The following is a 16,175-nucleotide window of genomic DNA, read 5'->3' as shown; positions in this document are numbered from 1 at the left end:
ATTTTAATTAATTTACAATATCTATAAGTAATCGATTGAAAATTAAAAATAAAGAAATTCTGAAAATATTTTATTTCGATTGTACAGAGTTATTTTTCACTTTTTTAAAAAAAAAAATAATAATTAAAAAATTATTTATAGAAAAATTGCCATGATATTTTCACGTAAAAATTTTCGAAAAAAATGTTTTATCGATTTTTTTTAACTTATTTGTCACCTTTGACTTATCGCAGATAAAATCTGGTGACATCAGAATCTATACACGTTTTTTGTTGCGCAATTTCAATGATTTTTAATAACTGGCCCATTATTACACAAATATCTAGTATATTTATAGTGATAGAAAAATATATAAAAAATATAGAAATTCTTTTACACGATAAAATAGTTTTTTTTTTTTTTTTTTTTTTTTTGATATTCTATTTGATATACAAGTTTTTGTTTATAATTCTTATTTTGATTATCCTTTCAGTCAATTTTATCAATTAATTATTCTACACGCAAAAAATTTTTTTCAATATAAAACGACTAAAAATTTTTACTGTAGTATCTAAGAATTTTGAGAATTTAAAAAGAAAAAGTTTTAGATGTTCTAGTAAATTTTTTTGTTTAAAAATTGTTTTGCGAGTACATATCATTAAATAATTAATTGATGTATTTTATATACACTATTATCTAATTATTAAATGAAAAATTGTACTAATATTGAATAATTAATGAAGAATTGTACTATTTTTTTTTTGAATAATTATTATATTTACCATTATTAAATAACAATTAGAATAATTATTGTTATTTCAATAATAGTAATAATAATTATAATAACAATGTTAAAGTTTTCTTTTAATAACAATTTTCCTGAGACGTGTTAATTATTATTTACTAAATAACAATTAAAAATTAATAATATTGTACCAAACAAATTTTAAGAGCCTCGTGATTATGATAATATTTAAAAAAAAATTATCATTTCATCTCTAAAAAAGAAAGAAAAATAAACATTTTTAATCAATAATTTCATTATTAAAAAATTTCTGCATAAAAAAATAGTTAACCTCGTATTTTAAAAATTGATATTGAAGTTTAAAAAAAATTATTTTATATGTACATTTTGTGAAAATATTTACTATGGTCCTTTTAAAAATTGTATGATACTGCAAAAAAAAAGCAGTTCCTTTAAAATGTCTAATTTTTTTTCTTCTCTTTTTTTTGTTATGCTAATTAAATTTTCATTCCTGTATCTAAGTGAAGTAATTGCTTCATTACTTCATAAGTTGTGAAACTCACTGCCACCATCGGAATTGCACGAAGATAATTTATCGACATTCCTCGATAAAGACCTTTTGTCAATCCATTTTCAAGGTAAATAATCTTCATCGTTGATAACATGCCGGATCTAAACAATTATTTTGTTTTTTTTTAAATAAAAATAAATTCAAGATAAAAAAAATTACTGTTTAAATAAAATATTTGTATTTAGAAATTATAATAATAATAATAACTATTATTATTGTAATTATAATTATTATTATTGTTGTTGTTGTAATTATAATAATAATTATTATTATTATAAATACTAAATAGTAGAAAAAAATTTATATTTCTTAAAAATAGAAAAATTAGAAATTGCTAAAAAAAATTATTTTGCAATTTATATTAGCGTGATAAAAATACCCGTATTTGTGTGTTTCTGGATTCATCATCGCCAACTGCATTCGTCTGCGAGTAACGTCTAGAGGATAAGAGAAACTTTGTGCAATTGCACCTGCAATTCCACCACACAATAATTTTGCCGGTAATTTTAAAACCAATCCACCTTAAAATATTTAAAAAAAAAATACGTTAACTAAATATAAATATTTTTAAATTGCAAGAATGATAAATAAAAAAAAAATTTATTATAATTTTTACTAATTACTGTGATAATTATTTCTAATTATTACAATAATTATTACTAATTTTTATAATAATTATTTTTTTATTACTAGGATCAAAATAATTATTACTAATTATTATGAGTGTTATTTATTAATTATTACATATTTAAAAAAAATTTTTTTAAAAAATCTTACCAGTATTCGTGTTACATTCATCACAAAAATAAGTTGGTGCATATTTCATACATAAATATTTAAGTTGTTCAAAACTGTAAAATGAAAATCCCGCATAGGGTATCATTCCACAAATTGTGGGTAAAAATCCTCTATAAAGACCTTTTGCCCCTCCTTCCTGTAAATTTAATTTTTAAATTAACTTTTTAAAATTTTTAACAAATTAAGAAAACAATAAATTAAATATAAAAATAAAAAATTCATTATAAAAAGAAAAATAATACCTCTTTGAATATTGTAACTGCCGTATGTGTAATACCCGAATAAACATGTTCGCCAGTTACTTGAAAAGCTAATCGTGCCCTAATTGTATCAAGAGGATAAGTTAAAGCAACAGCCGTTATTCCCGCTCCAGATCCGGCTATGAATTTGTCAAATTGATTTTTACTTCCAAATATTGTTTCTAAATACTGTTCAAATTATTCAATTAGAATAAACAAAGGCTTCCGATGAAAAAAAAGTATTTATTATCTTAAAAAAAGAGAAAGAAATCTCTCTTGGAAGAATTACCTTTTTATAAAATTCAAATGATGTGAATTGTGCAGCTGCATATGGGAAAATTCTAATCATTTGCGCAAAATTCCCTTTATAGAGTGCAATAAAAGTTTCTTTATGAATAATTTCTCTCAGTCCTGAGAAAACTCCTTTAAAGAAGAAAATAGAAATTTTTTATTTTTTTTGTTTTCTCATATCAATTAGTTTTGCAAAATTTCTTACCTAAATGTTTATAATGTGAATTATGTGCTTGTAATAAAATTTTTATCCTATCGAGTGGTGCCACTGTTGTTTTCGAACACATACCAGCTACTCCTAAATTATAAATATTTAAAAGAAAAGAAAATTAATTTAAAAATTGATAATTAAATCATAAAATATTGAACTGAATTTTTGTCTTCAAAAAATTAATAAAAAAAAAAACAAATTTTATAAATAAAAATTATTCGAAAAAAGATAAAAATTTGTTTTTAAATTAAACAAAAAAAAAAATTAGAAATTAATTTTAATTTAATATAGGGAAAAAAAACAAAAACAAATTGTGAAAATAAAAATTAATATTCAAAAAAAGATAAAATAAATGAAACAAAAAAAAATTAGAAATTAATTTTAATTTAATAAAAGAAATTTATTTATTTAATAAAAAAACAAATTGTAAAAATAAATATTTTTTATTCAAAAATTGATGAAATTAATTTTTTTTTTGCTAAGAATAAATTCAAAAATAAGAAAGTTGAGAATCTTTTAGAAAGTTAAGCCTGACACTCTTTTTTTTCATAATAAAACGGAAATAACTGTAATAATAAAATACACGTGAAAATTTCACTGATGAACAAAATGGACCACTTACCGCCAGCAAGCAAACTTTTCATTACAAATTCCAAATTTTTGTCACTCATTGTTTTTTTGTTATTTCTCCATAAAAACACATTTATTTCACAGGAAAAATAATTTTAAAAAATCCTTTCTAAAAAAAAAAACCCCCGAAAACTAGAGACGTGTTTTTGATTCTTCGAATGAAGTCAATGTTGAACTGGTGTGTAAAACTTTCAGCTGGATATTTCTTTTCAAGCCTCAAGAAACATGAACAAGGTCAGTGACCTTGACTGACGTTTCTACTCTTTCTACTGAAGAGAATGTTTAAAAGAATGTCAAAAATGTAGGTTATGTCTATTATATTTTGTGTATATTATATTTTACACCATAAATGGTATATTGTATTTTGTATACAGGTTTTCCTTTTTAATACAATGAATATAATTTACCCTTTTTTTTTTCATTGGGAATAATTTTTAAAATTACACTTTTTTCTCTCTCTAATGAGTTTGCAATCGTTATTATCATTTAAAAGTAATAAATATTAATTAAAATTTATTTAAATATTTAAATTTAAACAAGCGCCATTGTTCGTAAACTGAAATACAAATATTAATAATGCAAAAATATTTTCCAAAAAAAAAAAATATATAATCTTTAAATAGTATTTCACTGTTATTTATATTAATAAATATAAATAATGTTAATTATTTTTCATTTGATTGATTAAAAAAAATACAAAATTGAAAATAGAAATAAATAATACTTACTTGTTGAATATGTTTTTAATTATATTTCACATTATATTTACAAATCTGTTATATTTATCTCTTGATATGATTTTTATTAACAGAATATATATAATTTCCTTTTGATATTTATCTCTTATTTTGATATTCAGTTCTGATATAGAGGTTAAGTTCAATAAGTAAATATCTCTTTTAAACGCATTCACAAATGTATTTTATTTAAAACAAAATTAATTCAAAATTTAATTTACACTTTCTTCAGTCTTTTGTTCTTTCTATTTTGCTTAATAACGTTTTGTTTTGTTATTGTTTATAGAATTTAAATCGACAATATATCGATTAAAATTCAATTTTTTCGAATTTGATTTCTGATTGGTTGGTAATATTACTGGAAATTGCATTCACCAATCAAAAAGCAAGTCTCTAGTTATATCGAAATTTTTGTTAAATATCGACATTTCTAACCTAAAAACAGTTGATTGTTTACATTTTTTTTAACTTTTTTATTTTTTGTCTTTTTAAAATTAATAAAATAGTTAAAAACAAATAAATATATAAAAAAAAATAATCTTTACAATAGACAATAACAAGTAAGTGATTTTTTTAATAGTTTAATTTAAAAAAAAAAGATTTGTTTGTTTTTTTTAATTAATTATATATTTTTAGTGAATAATGAAAAAGTTATGATGGATATTTACAATGCTTTAGTGCAATTACAATATCCAAAGATAACATTAATAAATTCAAAGGACATTGAAACACAAATTCTCAGTGGTGACAATCGAATTTGTTTATTGTCTTGGCTTCTTCAACAAAATTCGAAAATATCCCTACCTCTTTTAAATAAATTAAAAGGCGAAGCACTAGAAGGTTAGTTTATTAATATTATTATTTATTCTATTTCTAATGAAATATTAATTTTCAGAAGAGTTATTTAAATATTATTCACAAATTGGTATTTGCCGTGATAAAGAACAATTATTGGTAAGTTTATTAATTTTTAATAAATATTATACAATTTTTAATTATTATTAAAAAAATATTTACTTTATTTTTTAGGGCAAATGTTCATTTAGAAATCAACAAAGTACGCTTAAATTATTATTATTGTTTATAAAAAATATTAATACAAATCAAAAACTAGAGGATAAATCAAATGATACGTCTGTCAACGATACATTACAAGTAATTTGTTAATTAATTAATAATTTCAATTTAATTTATTTATTAATTTAACTATTCTTTTTTTTATTTATATTTCATTTTTAATTATTTTTTTTTCCAGAGCTATTTTGAGAGAGATGTGAATATTTTACCAAATGATTTTAGTCTTAATACAAAATTAACACAAGTGGAAACAAAAAAATATATCGAAGAAATTAGAAAAAATGTTAAAGATATTGAAACGAAAAATTTTGATACGAAAAATAAATCTTTTAAAAATATACCAGAGACATTAAACGAGGTATTTTTTTAAATATAATTTTATATTAATTGTTTAATTTGATGATAATAATAATAATAATAATTTTTATTAAATATTATAAATTAATTTCAGGAAAAGTTGAAATTTCTTCCAGACATAAAAAGTGATAAATGTCAAATAAGTTTGAAAAATTTTACAAAATCATTTAAAAATCTCGACACTGATTCAAAGGAACCGCAAAATTCTTGGTCAAAAACATCAAATATGAATGAAATGATTGATAATATAAATATTAATTTTTCAACAATTCAACAGGTATTTAAAAAAATATATTTTTATTCACATAATTTTTATTATATATTGTATTCTTATAATATATTATATATTTTTCTATACATTAATATACATTAAATTGAAATTAATAAATTTTATATTTTATAATTTAGGCAATTAATTGTAAAGAAAAAATTGCCCAATTATCAGTTCCAAAAGGATTAAGAAAATTAGATTCACCATTAACTGAAACCGTAGACGAAAGTGTATTTTGGCTTCAACGAGTTTCTAATGCACAAAATTAAGTCGATGAAATTTAACAGATAAAATAAAAAATATGTTATTTAAAATAAAATAAAGCTATTTATTTTCTAAATAAATTTTATATTTTCATTTTCTTTATTAAAATATTTCTTATTTTGAAAATATTTATCTAAGAATTTAAATAATTTTTCTAATTTTTAAAATAGAATAATTTAACTGAAAATAATATTTAAAAACAAAAGATAATATTAAAAAATATTATTTATATATTATAAAATATAATTAAATAATAATAATTATTTTTTTTAATGAATTTTATATATTTATTTTCTCTTTATTAAATAATTCTTATTTTGTAAATATTTATCTAAGAATTTAAATAATTTTTCTAATTTTTAAAATAGAATATTTTTACTGAAAAGTATTATTAAAAATTTATTTATTATGATACATATTTACGTGAATTAATTTAATTATATATATGTCATAGATAAGGCATATACATATATGTATATACTTTTTTTTGGTTATGTTCGTTGTTTTCAATTTCGAATGAAACGTCACATTTTCATATATATTCAAACCAATTACCCAGGAAAAGTTTGTTTTTTCCGACTTTGTTTAACATTAAAGTAACAATAAATAAAATTTAATTAATTTCTGTTGTGAAAATATGATGTGTACATTAATAATTTTAAATAAATATCACAATTTTATTAATTTGAGCTAACAGAAGGAATAATGAAGGTTATGAAACAATGATGAGAGTAAATTTACGAAGTACGTATATATAAAACAATTTTTATTTCGATAAATAGTAAATTAGATAATTATTTTATTCTCTATTTTTTTTTTTAACATTTTGTATATTTTACAGGTTAAAAAGTATATATAGTATGAAACCGCATATACTTTATAGAGAAATATTTCTTCTATTGATGAATATTATCATTATCACTGAATGTGACAACAAAAAAATAAATAATAATAATGATGAAATAAAAGAAAATGTCCAATTTTATCAATTAAATAATAATTTCAATTCTATTTTATGTAATTCATCACATAATTCACAAGAGATCAAAGTACAATTTTCAACAAGTATTATTAAAAATGAATATATTGTTGTATTTAAAGGTTATTATAAGCCAAGAACACGTGAAAATTATATTCGCGCCGCTTTAAATTCATCAAATGTGAAAAATTGGAAAATTTTAAATCGTTCTAATCCGGCAAGTGGTTTTCCAAGTGATTTTGATGTTGTTTTAATTGAAGAAGAAATTGATAATAAATATTCAGGACTCAGTGGTTTAATTGATCATCCACTTGTGAAACGAGTTACACCACAAAGACTTGTGAAAAGAACATTAAAATTCACTGAAACTAATGAGGATGGTTATCCAGAGTATAAGAATTTTAAACGAAAAATCAACAGTTTTGTGAGTTTTTCTTTTTTTTTTTTTTTTTTTTTTTTTGTAGAAATTGAAGAAGAATTTTGTTTATTAAAAAATTTGTTTGATTTACAGAAAACATCAAATTCAAATACAGGACACACTCCCTCTCGTCATGCATCGAGAAGATTACTACGTGCAATTCCACGACAAATTACGAGTATTCTTCAAGCGGATGTTTTGTGGGGAATGGGGGTGACTGGTCGCGGTATAAAGGTATTTTTATTGTTAAAAAAAAATATATATATTTTTTTAAATAATTTCAAATCTCAAATTCCTACTTTTTCGATTTTTTACCAATTTTTTCAAATATATACGTCTTTTTTTTAAAATACAATGCAAATCTTCTTTAGATATTATTTATTTAAATTATTTAACAAATTTCTAATTAAAATTCTTTTTTAAATTAATTATTTTCAATAATTTTAATGAAATTCTTTACAAATTCAATTATCTTAAATTATTTTTCAATTAAAAATTTTATGAAATTCAATAATTACAAATTTTTAAAAAGACGGCAAATAAAATTAACAAAAAATTTCATTTCAAAATCACTTAGAAAATCAATTAATTTGAAAAATTGCAATTTTAAACCTAAAATTTAATTATTTCTATCAATTTTTTTTTCAAACTTCTTCCGAATTTCAATTATTTTTTTTTAATAATTTTTATAATATTATTCGAAAATTAAATTATCTAAAAATATTTTTTTAATTAATAGCTTTTAAAGTTCAATTTTTGTCTGTAACTTCGAATAAATTCTTTAGCAACATAAATTAGCGAAAAATTTCAATTAAAAATCACTTGAAGTTTAATTATTTACAAAAATATAAATTGTTAATCTTTTAAAATTCAATTACTTTAAAAAAGAGATTATCTAAAATTATTTGATATATTATTTTCAATTCATAATTTGTTTCGCCTGTTTAAATAAATAAATAAATTCTGTAAAGTTTTAAAAATTATTGTCTGAAATTTTCAAAATCTTTTGAAATTCAATATTTTCAATGATTTTTTTATTTTCTTCAAAAATTCAATTATCTGAAAGTCTTAATTAATAAAAAAAAACGTTTGAAATTCAATTCTAAAAATTCCAACTTTAACTTTTTCAAAATTGAATTATGTTTAATAATTTTAATATTTCTTTAAAAATTCAATTGTGAAAAAAAGTTTTAACTAAAAACTCTAAAATTAAATTGTTGTCAGAAATTTAAAAAAAACTACAGCAATTTAAATTTGCAGTACCTAAATTTATATTTCATATTTAAAATCTGCAATTCAATTGCTAAAAAAAGATTTGATTATGCGAAAATTTTAAATTCAAATAAATTGCTTAAATCAGACTTCAAAATGATTGAAAAAATGGAACTTTAAGAATTTTTTTGCAGAAATTTGTCCTACTTAATAAAAAATTTGAAAATTTGTCTTAGTTTGATTCAGAATTAATAGAAATAAATTTTCTTTATAATATTCTTATACAATTATTTTTATTAAGGAATTAATAAAGTGAATTTAGTATCTAATAACATTAGTTATTTAAAGTAAAATATTTTTTAAATATTTATTTTAATTAAATTTAATTAAAATGAAAAAATAAACTTTTTTTCGTATGTAAATTGATTAAAACGAATTTTTTTTGCGACTTAAAGTCGATATAAGACCTATAATTTAATAATTTAATTTTTTTATTTATTTATTACAACATCCTTCCGCGTTTATAAGAGACCATAAATGGAATACAAAATATTGTCGAAGGAAAATATTAATTTAATTTAACAAATTTACAAAAGCTCGAATAGATTAATTTATTAATGTAATAAAATAATTTTTTAGTTGGTAAATATATATTTTTTTCTTTCAAAAAAGGTGGCAGTTTTTGATACTGGCCTCGCGGCTAGTCATCCTCATTTTAAGAAAATTGAGGAGCGCACTGATTGGACTAATGAAAAAACCGTCGAAGATGGTCTTGGTCATGGGACATTTGTCGCTGGAGTTATTGCATCGTCTTCGAAAGAATGCTTTGGCCTTGCACCAGATGCGGAACTTCATATTTTTCGCGTCTTTACCAATTCTCAGGTAAAAAGAAAAAAATTCCTAAGGAAAATTTTTTTTTTTTTTAATTACTTTTAAGTTCATTAATTACCATTATTTATTGTAATGAATGGTAAGAAATTTATTTTTTTTTTAGTATTGTATTATAAATTTCTTTTTATATTATATATTAATTTTTTTTGTATTTATTTCTTTGTATGTATTCTTTCAGATTTGTATTTTGTTGAATTAAAAATTGTATTTTTAGGTCTCCTATACATCGTGGTTCCTTGATGCATTCAACTATGCAATATTGACCAAAGTGACTGTATTAAATCTTAGTATTGGAGGTCCAGACTTTATGGATCATCCATTTGTTGATAAGGTTTGGGAACTTACTGCCAATGGTGTTATTATGGTATCAGCGATTGGTAATGATGGTCCTCTATATGGGTAAGAAAAAAAATAAAAATTTCTCAAAAAATTAAAATTCTATTTTTAAATTTGTTATTTTATTTAAAATAACTTAATAATTTGATTAAATAATAACGTAATTAATAATTTATTTACTCTCTCCTCTTTGCAATAATTTAAGAGTATATAAAAATAATTTAATTAAACTTTGTAATAACTACACAATGGAGAAAAATGTCAAAAAAAAAATAATAATTTAATTACAATGGAAAATTGTGTTGTAATTTATTTTTCTAGCACGTTGAATAATCCTGCTGATCAAATGGACGTGATTGGAGTCGGTGGAATTAATTGGGACGATCAAATTGCCGGTTTTTCATCACGTGGAATGACAACATGGGAATTGCCCTTTGGTTATGGTCGTGTAAAACCAGATTTAGTGATGTACGGCTCAGGAGTGCAGGGTTCAGCATTGCAAAATGGATGTAGAAAACTTTCTGGTACATCTGTCGCTAGTCCCGTTGTTGCTGGTGCTGTTGCACTTTTAGCAAGTGGTTTTCTTTGTTCCGATGGCTCACTAGACGAAAAGGTGACAATTACAAAAAAATGAAATTAAAATAATTTTATTTCGTTTCAAATTTTTAATTAAAACACCATTTCTGGATTTTATTCTAAAAATAAATAAATATTGAAAATAAAATTTTAAGAAATAAAAACAATTTTATCACGTACTGCAATTAAATTATTTTTTTAATTAATTTTTTAATTTATTTTTGAATCCAGATAACACCGGCAAGTATGAAACAAGCTCTTTTAGAATCCGCTCGCAGATTACCGGGAGTTGGAATGTTTGAGCAAGGTGCTGGAAGATTAGATTTATTAAGTGCTTTTCTTTATTTACGCTCTTACACACCTACAGTTACATTAAGTCCCAGGTATTTTGAATATTACAGCAAAATAAAAATAGTATTTAGAAATATTAATAGTAAAATAAAAATATTACAAAATAATAACAGTAAAATGAAAATAATATTAATAAATGAAATATCTAATTTTTTCTATTTTTCTAGTTACGTGGACCTAACGGAATGTCAGTATATGTGGCCTTATTGCACACAAGCAATTTATCACACGGGAATGCCAACAATTGTTAATGTAACAATTTTAAATGGTTTGGGTGTATCTGGTTATGTGGCGGATTTAAAATGGCATCCCTATACTCTCGATGGAAATGGAGAAAAACTTGATGTTTCATTGAGTCATTGCGATGTTCTTTGGCCCTGGTCTGGATGGCTTGCCGTTTCAATTACTGTACCAGAATCGGCTAGCGATTGGCGTGGAATCGCTCGTGGTAATTTTAATTCAATTTTTCGATTAAATATTTAAATAAATTATTAATTAATTTACAATTATTGAATTTATCATTTTTTTTTATTGAAAAAATTTTCCATGATTTGAAGAGAGAATTTAAATTATATAATTTAAGTTGTTAATAATAAATTAAAATTAAAAAAATAATAATTTTTGATATGGAAATTAATTTTTAGGTCATATTTCTCTGACAATTGAATCGCCATCAAATGCAGGTGAAACAGAACCAAGACGATCTACTGTTGAATTATCTCTAACGGCAAAAATAATACCAACTCCACCTCGACAGTAAGTTTAGAAAAATGTTAATTAAAAATTAATTTACTATTTTTAAATATTAGTATTAATAATTCTTTAAGTAATTTAAAAATTAATTTATGTTTTAAATTATTCAGTTGTTAATTTTTCTTTTTAGTAAAAGAATTTTGTGGGATCAATATCACAATTTACGATATCCACCTGGTTATTTTCCAAGAGATGATTTAAGAGCTAAAAACGATCCTCTCGATTGGAATGGCGATCATATTCATACGAATTTTAAAGAAATGTATCAACATTTACGAAATGGTGGTTACTATCTTGAAGTATTGGGTTCGCCGTTTATTTGTTTTAATGCAAAAAATTATGGTACCTTACTTATTGTTGACAGCGAGGAAGAATTCTTTCCCGAAGAGGTATAAAGTTTAAAATTCTTTTTAAAAAATTATTTCTCATTTTTCTTATGTTTATTATTTTTTCCATCTATTGCTATTAGTTTCATTTTTATTAATTATAATTATTAGGAATAATAAAAATAATAATTCGGAATAAAAAAAATAATAATTTTACTGAATCGTGAATTTTGAAAAGGGCTCAATTCTAATAATAAAATAACTAATAACAATTGATAATGAAAATGACGAGCCCTTTTTGAAATTTATTATTTAATTTGTATAATTAATTTAATATATTTTTATTAGATAACGAAATTGAAGAAAGACGTGGAAGAAAAGGGCCTGTCAGTCGTTGTATTTGCCGATTGGTATAATGTTACTGTAATGGAGAAAGTGAAATTTTATGATGAAAATACTCGACAATGGTGGATACCAGATACTGGTGGTGCAAATGTTCCAGCTTTAAATGATTTACTTTATTCCAATTGGGGTATAGCATTTAGTAGTAACGTTCGAGAGGGTCAATTCGTCTTAGGACAACATTCGCCAGTGACATATGCTTCTGGAACAACCATCGCTCGGTATTTATTTCAATTTTATTATTATTATTATTACAGGTCTCGGAATAATACGCTTTTGATACTTTTTTCGGTAGAACTACTTTTTTAATTCTAATTTTATAATTCTTCAAAAATTAAATTATTTTTTTTTAAAAATTTCAATTCTTCGAAAATTCAATTATTTCCAATATTTTTATTTAAACCATCATAAAGAATAATCAGAAGGTCGAAATAAAATTAATTTATTGTTTTTTGAATATTTGTATTAATAATTCTTTTAGTTTAGTAAATTAAAAATTAATATAGACTTTTAAATTTAAAAAAAAGGTTTTTTAGTAATCAACTACACTTCGAAGACTGTTATTAATTAAATAATATTATAATTAATAAAAATAATTTATTCCTTTTGTTTTCAGTTTTCCAAAAGAGGGTTTTCTTTTGCATGCTTCGTTACATGATTTAGGCGAAGAATTGCTTTTAGAAACAGATGTTAAAACATCATCATTGACACCAGTATTAGGCTTATTTCAAACAAACAGTGAGAAATTAAATAATAAAAAAAGTGAAATTAAAGAAACAGAAACTGATGATAATGAAAAATCAACAACCATTCCTGGTAGAATTGTTGTTTATGGTGATTCAAATTGTATTGACGATATTCATTCACAAAAACGTATGTTTTTTTTAAATTAATTAATTTAATATTTCTTTATTATAATTTTATGATTTAAAATTATTTATTTCAGATTTCTAATAATTTAAAACATTCCCTTTTTTTTAGCTTGCTTCTGGATGCTGGACGCTTTATTAGAATACGCAAATACAGGACATATACCATTAATTTTCGAAGAAGAAGAAGCTCGTCATAAGGGAATTAATGACGATTTATCAAAATTAGATGAATTGCCAAAGCGAATTGAAAGTAGTCACTTGAGTCGTCACAGTAAAGTTGTGAATAATGATACAATGGGAAAAGAAAGATTTCGTCCTCTAACGCCATGTCCAATTTTACTTCCTGCAACACCATATCCAATCAATGAAACAATTCCAATGTATGATTTCCAGTTTTTATTTTAAAAAAACAACTATATTTTGTTATAAATCTAAAAAAAAATATTTTATCATTACAGAAATTCTCATAAATCACAAACATTGAAATCATTAAAGGAATCAGTGGTGGCAATAGTTCCATTGCCACAAAATTCAAAATCATGGATAAGAAGACGTGGTGGTGGTGTTATTAGCGATACATTAAATCAAATTGATTCCTTGAGTATAATTGAAGAAACATCATCAAATAATGATGAAACAAAAAAATGGTTAAATATCAAATTACCAAGTTATGCTGCCGTAACAATGATTATTTGTGGAATTTTAATTTATGCATTCAATCGTTGGGGTATTTGTGGAGTTAAACGATCTCGTCGAAAGAGAACAATTGGACGATTGCGTAGAATTATTCAAGTGATCACTATACGTAAAGTGCCTCAGATGTAGGTTTATTATAATAATATAATAATAATAATATATATTTGACATATAGACTGATATAGAAAATTAATATTATCAAAATGAAGTTTTTTTTTTTATTTTTTAATACTCTGCACAAGAACAAATTTTTTTTATTTTACGATTTTTAATTTTGAATTTGCTTTCTTTTTACGAAAATATTTTTCAATTATTGTTTAATATATAAATAAATTAGGAAAAATTATAGTTTTAATTTTTTCAATCTTTGATGCAATATTCACACATAAAAAAGAAAAATTCATTTTATGTCGATTAAATAAAATATGATTGTATCCTTTAATCATAAATATCTTTTTTTTTTATTCACATTTTAGATAACAAAATTACAGTGATTATTTTTAATTACTAATCATTGAAAGAAATTTTAAATAATTTATATAGAATTTTACTATTTTTTTTTACAATAAATTGTATTATTGCTAAATCTATTGTTAGCTGTGAAATTTGTAATATTATATATAAATAAATTTGAATGTATTTTATTAAATATGGCTAATTTAATAATTTTTAAATAATTGTTTAATGAAGAAAATTCTAATTTAAGAAAAATATTATTAATTTATTCAAAATTAAATTTAATTGTAAAATGGATTGTATGTAACCCAATGTGCTCGTGTTTGATCAGACGCCGATTTATGTGATGTAAAAATACTTTTAAACACTTCGGATGCTTTAGGATCTTTTGCAACACTATAATCTTCTTTTGTTTTATTATATGCCGAATCTTGCACTTGATTTGGAATTTTCGAACAAGTTGGTTGTTCTTCTTTTTTAATTTTCTTCTTTGGTGCTTCAGATTCATCTGATTTTACTTCTTCTTCTTCTTCTTGTTCCTGTTCTTTTTTAATTTTTTTCTTTGACGCTTTCCGTTCAGCTTTACGAAGCAATAATTTTTCTTCCATTTTTCTAAGATCATCATCCTCGGCATTCATGATGACAACATCATTTTCCGTAAATGGTTGTTGACACTTGTGACAAATCTATAATTAATAAATAATTTTCTATAAAATTATACATTTTTGATTATATTATAAGATCTTTTTTTTTTTTTTTTAATAATAAAAATGTAAATTATTGATAATTACGTTTGTTTTAATTTCTTTAAGAGCTCTTTCGCTCATTACACAACCGCAGGACCAAAGAAAGCAAAATTTAAATTTTCCACTCATTTCCAAGCCAATAATTGGACAAATATAAGGATTGTGTACACCATCAACGCAACCATCGCCTTGATCTACCTTTTTACTTGACGATGCTGTATTCGATGTAAGATTTAATGTTTTAACATCTTTTAAATTTTTTATATGAGATGCTGTCTCGGGAAGTAGAGAACGATCGAGAAGTCCTTCCAAAACTGATTCTTTTGAATAAAGACGTCCTAATCCACATGAAACAATTGGTGTTTGCAATGGTGATTGCCTAATTGAACAATGTTTCCATCTAAATGCTAATTCCGCCTCCTTATCTTTCTGTAGATAAAAAAAATATATTTTATATTAAAATTAATTAAAAATTAAGGCGAAAAAAAATATACAAAAAGAGTTCAATGAAATAAAAACAAAAATTAAAATAAAAAATTTATACAACAAATTCTTTGAAGTCTTTTTTTTTCGTTTCCTAACCTGTTCTGGCTTCTTTTTCACTCGAACTAATTCATCTCTACGCGGTATAGTACCACCATCACAACCCATAATAAATTAATAAATATTTACTTTTACCAATATATAATTAATACTTCTTTTTCAGTAATTAATATAACAGCAGAAATATAATTAAAAACAATCAACACTTTTGACAGCTTGCTATGACGTTTTAATATTAACAGCCATGTTGTTTTTAAAAAAATAACATGAAGCGCGTTAATTTAAAATAATTAAAAAAAAATACATACATATTTCATAGAGAGTTACTTTTTAATAAAATAAAATTCTTTTAGTAATTTGTTTAATTAAATTTAACTTAAATTTATAAAGATTTATTTATTAATTTAAAAATAAAACACAGAATATGGACAAAATTCGAAATATTTAT

The 16,175-nt window shown here is 22.4% G+C and overlaps 4 protein-coding genes across 5 annotated transcripts; 2 read left to right on the top strand and 2 right to left on the bottom strand.

The window, feature by feature from the left end:
• Positions 1 to 57: 57 nt before the first annotated feature.
• LOC127285178 (solute carrier family 25 member 16-like) lies at positions 58 to 4,471 on the bottom strand. 2 transcript variants are annotated; one of them, XM_051311045.1, is made up of 8 exons: positions 4,193 to 4,471; positions 3,457 to 4,020; positions 2,829 to 2,921; positions 2,622 to 2,755; positions 2,336 to 2,521; positions 2,073 to 2,229; positions 1,675 to 1,816; positions 58 to 1,396 (listed from the first exon to the last, which is right to left on the bottom strand). In XM_051311045.1, exons 2-8 carry the CDS (start codon positions 3,503 to 3,505, stop codon positions 1,222 to 1,224), a joined length of 936 nt encoding a protein of 311 aa, XP_051167002.1. In that variant the 5' UTR covers positions 3,506 to 4,020; positions 4,193 to 4,471; the 3' UTR covers positions 58 to 1,221. The 2 variants fall into 2 exon arrangements, with proteins under 2 accessions (XP_051167002.1, XP_051167003.1); XM_051311046.1 differs by having other exon boundaries at positions 3,457 to 3,733.
• Positions 4,472 to 4,604: 133 nt separating this feature from the next.
• Positions 4,605 to 6,250, top strand: LOC127285180 (uncharacterized). Its single transcript, XM_051311048.1, has 7 exons — positions 4,605 to 4,761; positions 4,838 to 5,041; positions 5,097 to 5,155; positions 5,231 to 5,356; positions 5,457 to 5,636; positions 5,730 to 5,912; positions 6,044 to 6,250. Coding segments are annotated over exons 1-7 (885 nt in total). The 5' UTR covers positions 4,605 to 4,760; the 3' UTR covers positions 6,176 to 6,250.
• Positions 6,251 to 6,680: 430 nt separating this feature from the next.
• On the top strand, positions 6,681 to 14,156 carry LOC127285168 (membrane-bound transcription factor site-1 protease). The gene is made up of 14 exons (XM_051311024.1): positions 6,681 to 6,914; positions 7,012 to 7,573; positions 7,661 to 7,801; positions 9,452 to 9,661; positions 9,885 to 10,069; positions 10,328 to 10,619; positions 10,814 to 10,965; positions 11,101 to 11,381; positions 11,578 to 11,689; positions 11,817 to 12,075; positions 12,361 to 12,635; positions 13,031 to 13,287; positions 13,396 to 13,666; positions 13,745 to 14,156. Exons 2-14 carry the CDS (start codon positions 7,031 to 7,033, stop codon positions 14,109 to 14,111), a joined length of 3,345 nt encoding a protein of 1,114 aa, XP_051166981.1. The 5' UTR covers positions 6,681 to 6,914; positions 7,012 to 7,030; the 3' UTR covers positions 14,112 to 14,156.
• A 526-nt stretch (positions 14,157 to 14,682) lies between these two features.
• LOC127285169 (replication termination factor 2) lies at positions 14,683 to 15,983 on the bottom strand. The gene is made up of 3 exons (XM_051311025.1): positions 15,767 to 15,983; positions 15,230 to 15,613; positions 14,683 to 15,124 (listed from the first exon to the last, which is right to left on the bottom strand). The coding sequence occupies exons 1-3, from the start codon at positions 15,833 to 15,835 to the stop codon at positions 14,720 to 14,722; spliced, it is 858 nt and encodes a 285-aa protein (XP_051166982.1). The 5' UTR covers positions 15,836 to 15,983; the 3' UTR covers positions 14,683 to 14,719.
• Between the last annotated feature and the right edge of the window lie 192 nt (positions 15,984 to 16,175).

This window comes from Leptopilina boulardi, unplaced genomic scaffold (assembly GCF_019393585.1).
Source record: "Leptopilina boulardi isolate dan_hultmark-lab unplaced genomic scaffold, ZJU_Lbou_2.1 LbouV2_330, whole genome shotgun sequence".
Lineage (NCBI taxonomy): Eukaryota > Metazoa > Arthropoda > Insecta > Hymenoptera > Figitidae > Leptopilina > Leptopilina boulardi.
This window is presented reverse-complemented; position numbering and strand designations above follow the sequence as displayed.

What these genes read in the sequence shown, in the direction of transcription:
- LOC127285180 (XM_051311048.1), top strand. An exon ending in CTGTCAACGATACATTACAA is followed by an intron (nt 5,357 to 5,456) that starts GTAATTTGTTAA and finishes TTTTTTTTCCAG; the next exon opens with AGCTATTTTGAGAGAGATGT. An exon ending in TACCAGAGACATTAAACGAG is followed by an intron (nt 5,637 to 5,729) that starts GTATTTTTTTAA and finishes AATTAATTTCAG; the next exon opens with GAAAAGTTGAAATTTCTTCC.
- LOC127285168 (XM_051311024.1), top strand. Translation starts at nt 7,031, where the DNA reads ATGAAACCGCATATACTTTATAGAGAAATATTTCTTCTATTGATGAAT. An exon ending in AACGAAAAATCAACAGTTTT is followed by an intron (nt 7,574 to 7,660) that starts GTGAGTTTTTCT and finishes TTTGATTTACAG; the next exon opens with AAAACATCAAATTCAAATAC. An exon ending in AAGAATTCTTTCCCGAAGAG is followed by an intron (nt 12,076 to 12,360) that starts GTATAAAGTTTA and finishes TATTTTTATTAG; the next exon opens with ATAACGAAATTGAAGAAAGA.
- LOC127285169 (XM_051311025.1), bottom strand. Translation starts at nt 15,835, where the DNA reads ATGGGTTGTGATGGTGGTACTATACCGCGTAGAGATGAATTAGTTCGA. An exon ending in TGAAAAAGAAGCCAGAACAG is followed by an intron (nt 15,614 to 15,766) that starts GTTAGGAAACGA and finishes TTTTATCTACAG; the next exon opens with AAAGATAAGGAGGCGGAATT. An exon ending in TTAAAGAAATTAAAACAAAC is followed by an intron (nt 15,125 to 15,229) that starts GTAATTATCAAT and finishes TATTAATTATAG; the next exon opens with ATTTGTCACAAGTGTCAACA.
- LOC127285178 (XM_051311045.1), bottom strand. Translation starts at nt 3,505, where the DNA reads ATGAGTGACAAAAATTTGGAATTTGTAATGAAAAGTTTGCTTGCTGGC. An exon ending in TTCACATTATAAACATTTAG is followed by an intron (nt 2,756 to 2,828) that starts GTAAGAAATTTT and finishes TCTTCTTTAAAG; the next exon opens with GAGTTTTCTCAGGACTGAGA. An exon ending in CAGTTACAATATTCAAAGAG is followed by an intron (nt 2,230 to 2,335) that starts GTATTATTTTTC and finishes TTAAATTTACAG; the next exon opens with GAAGGAGGGGCAAAAGGTCT.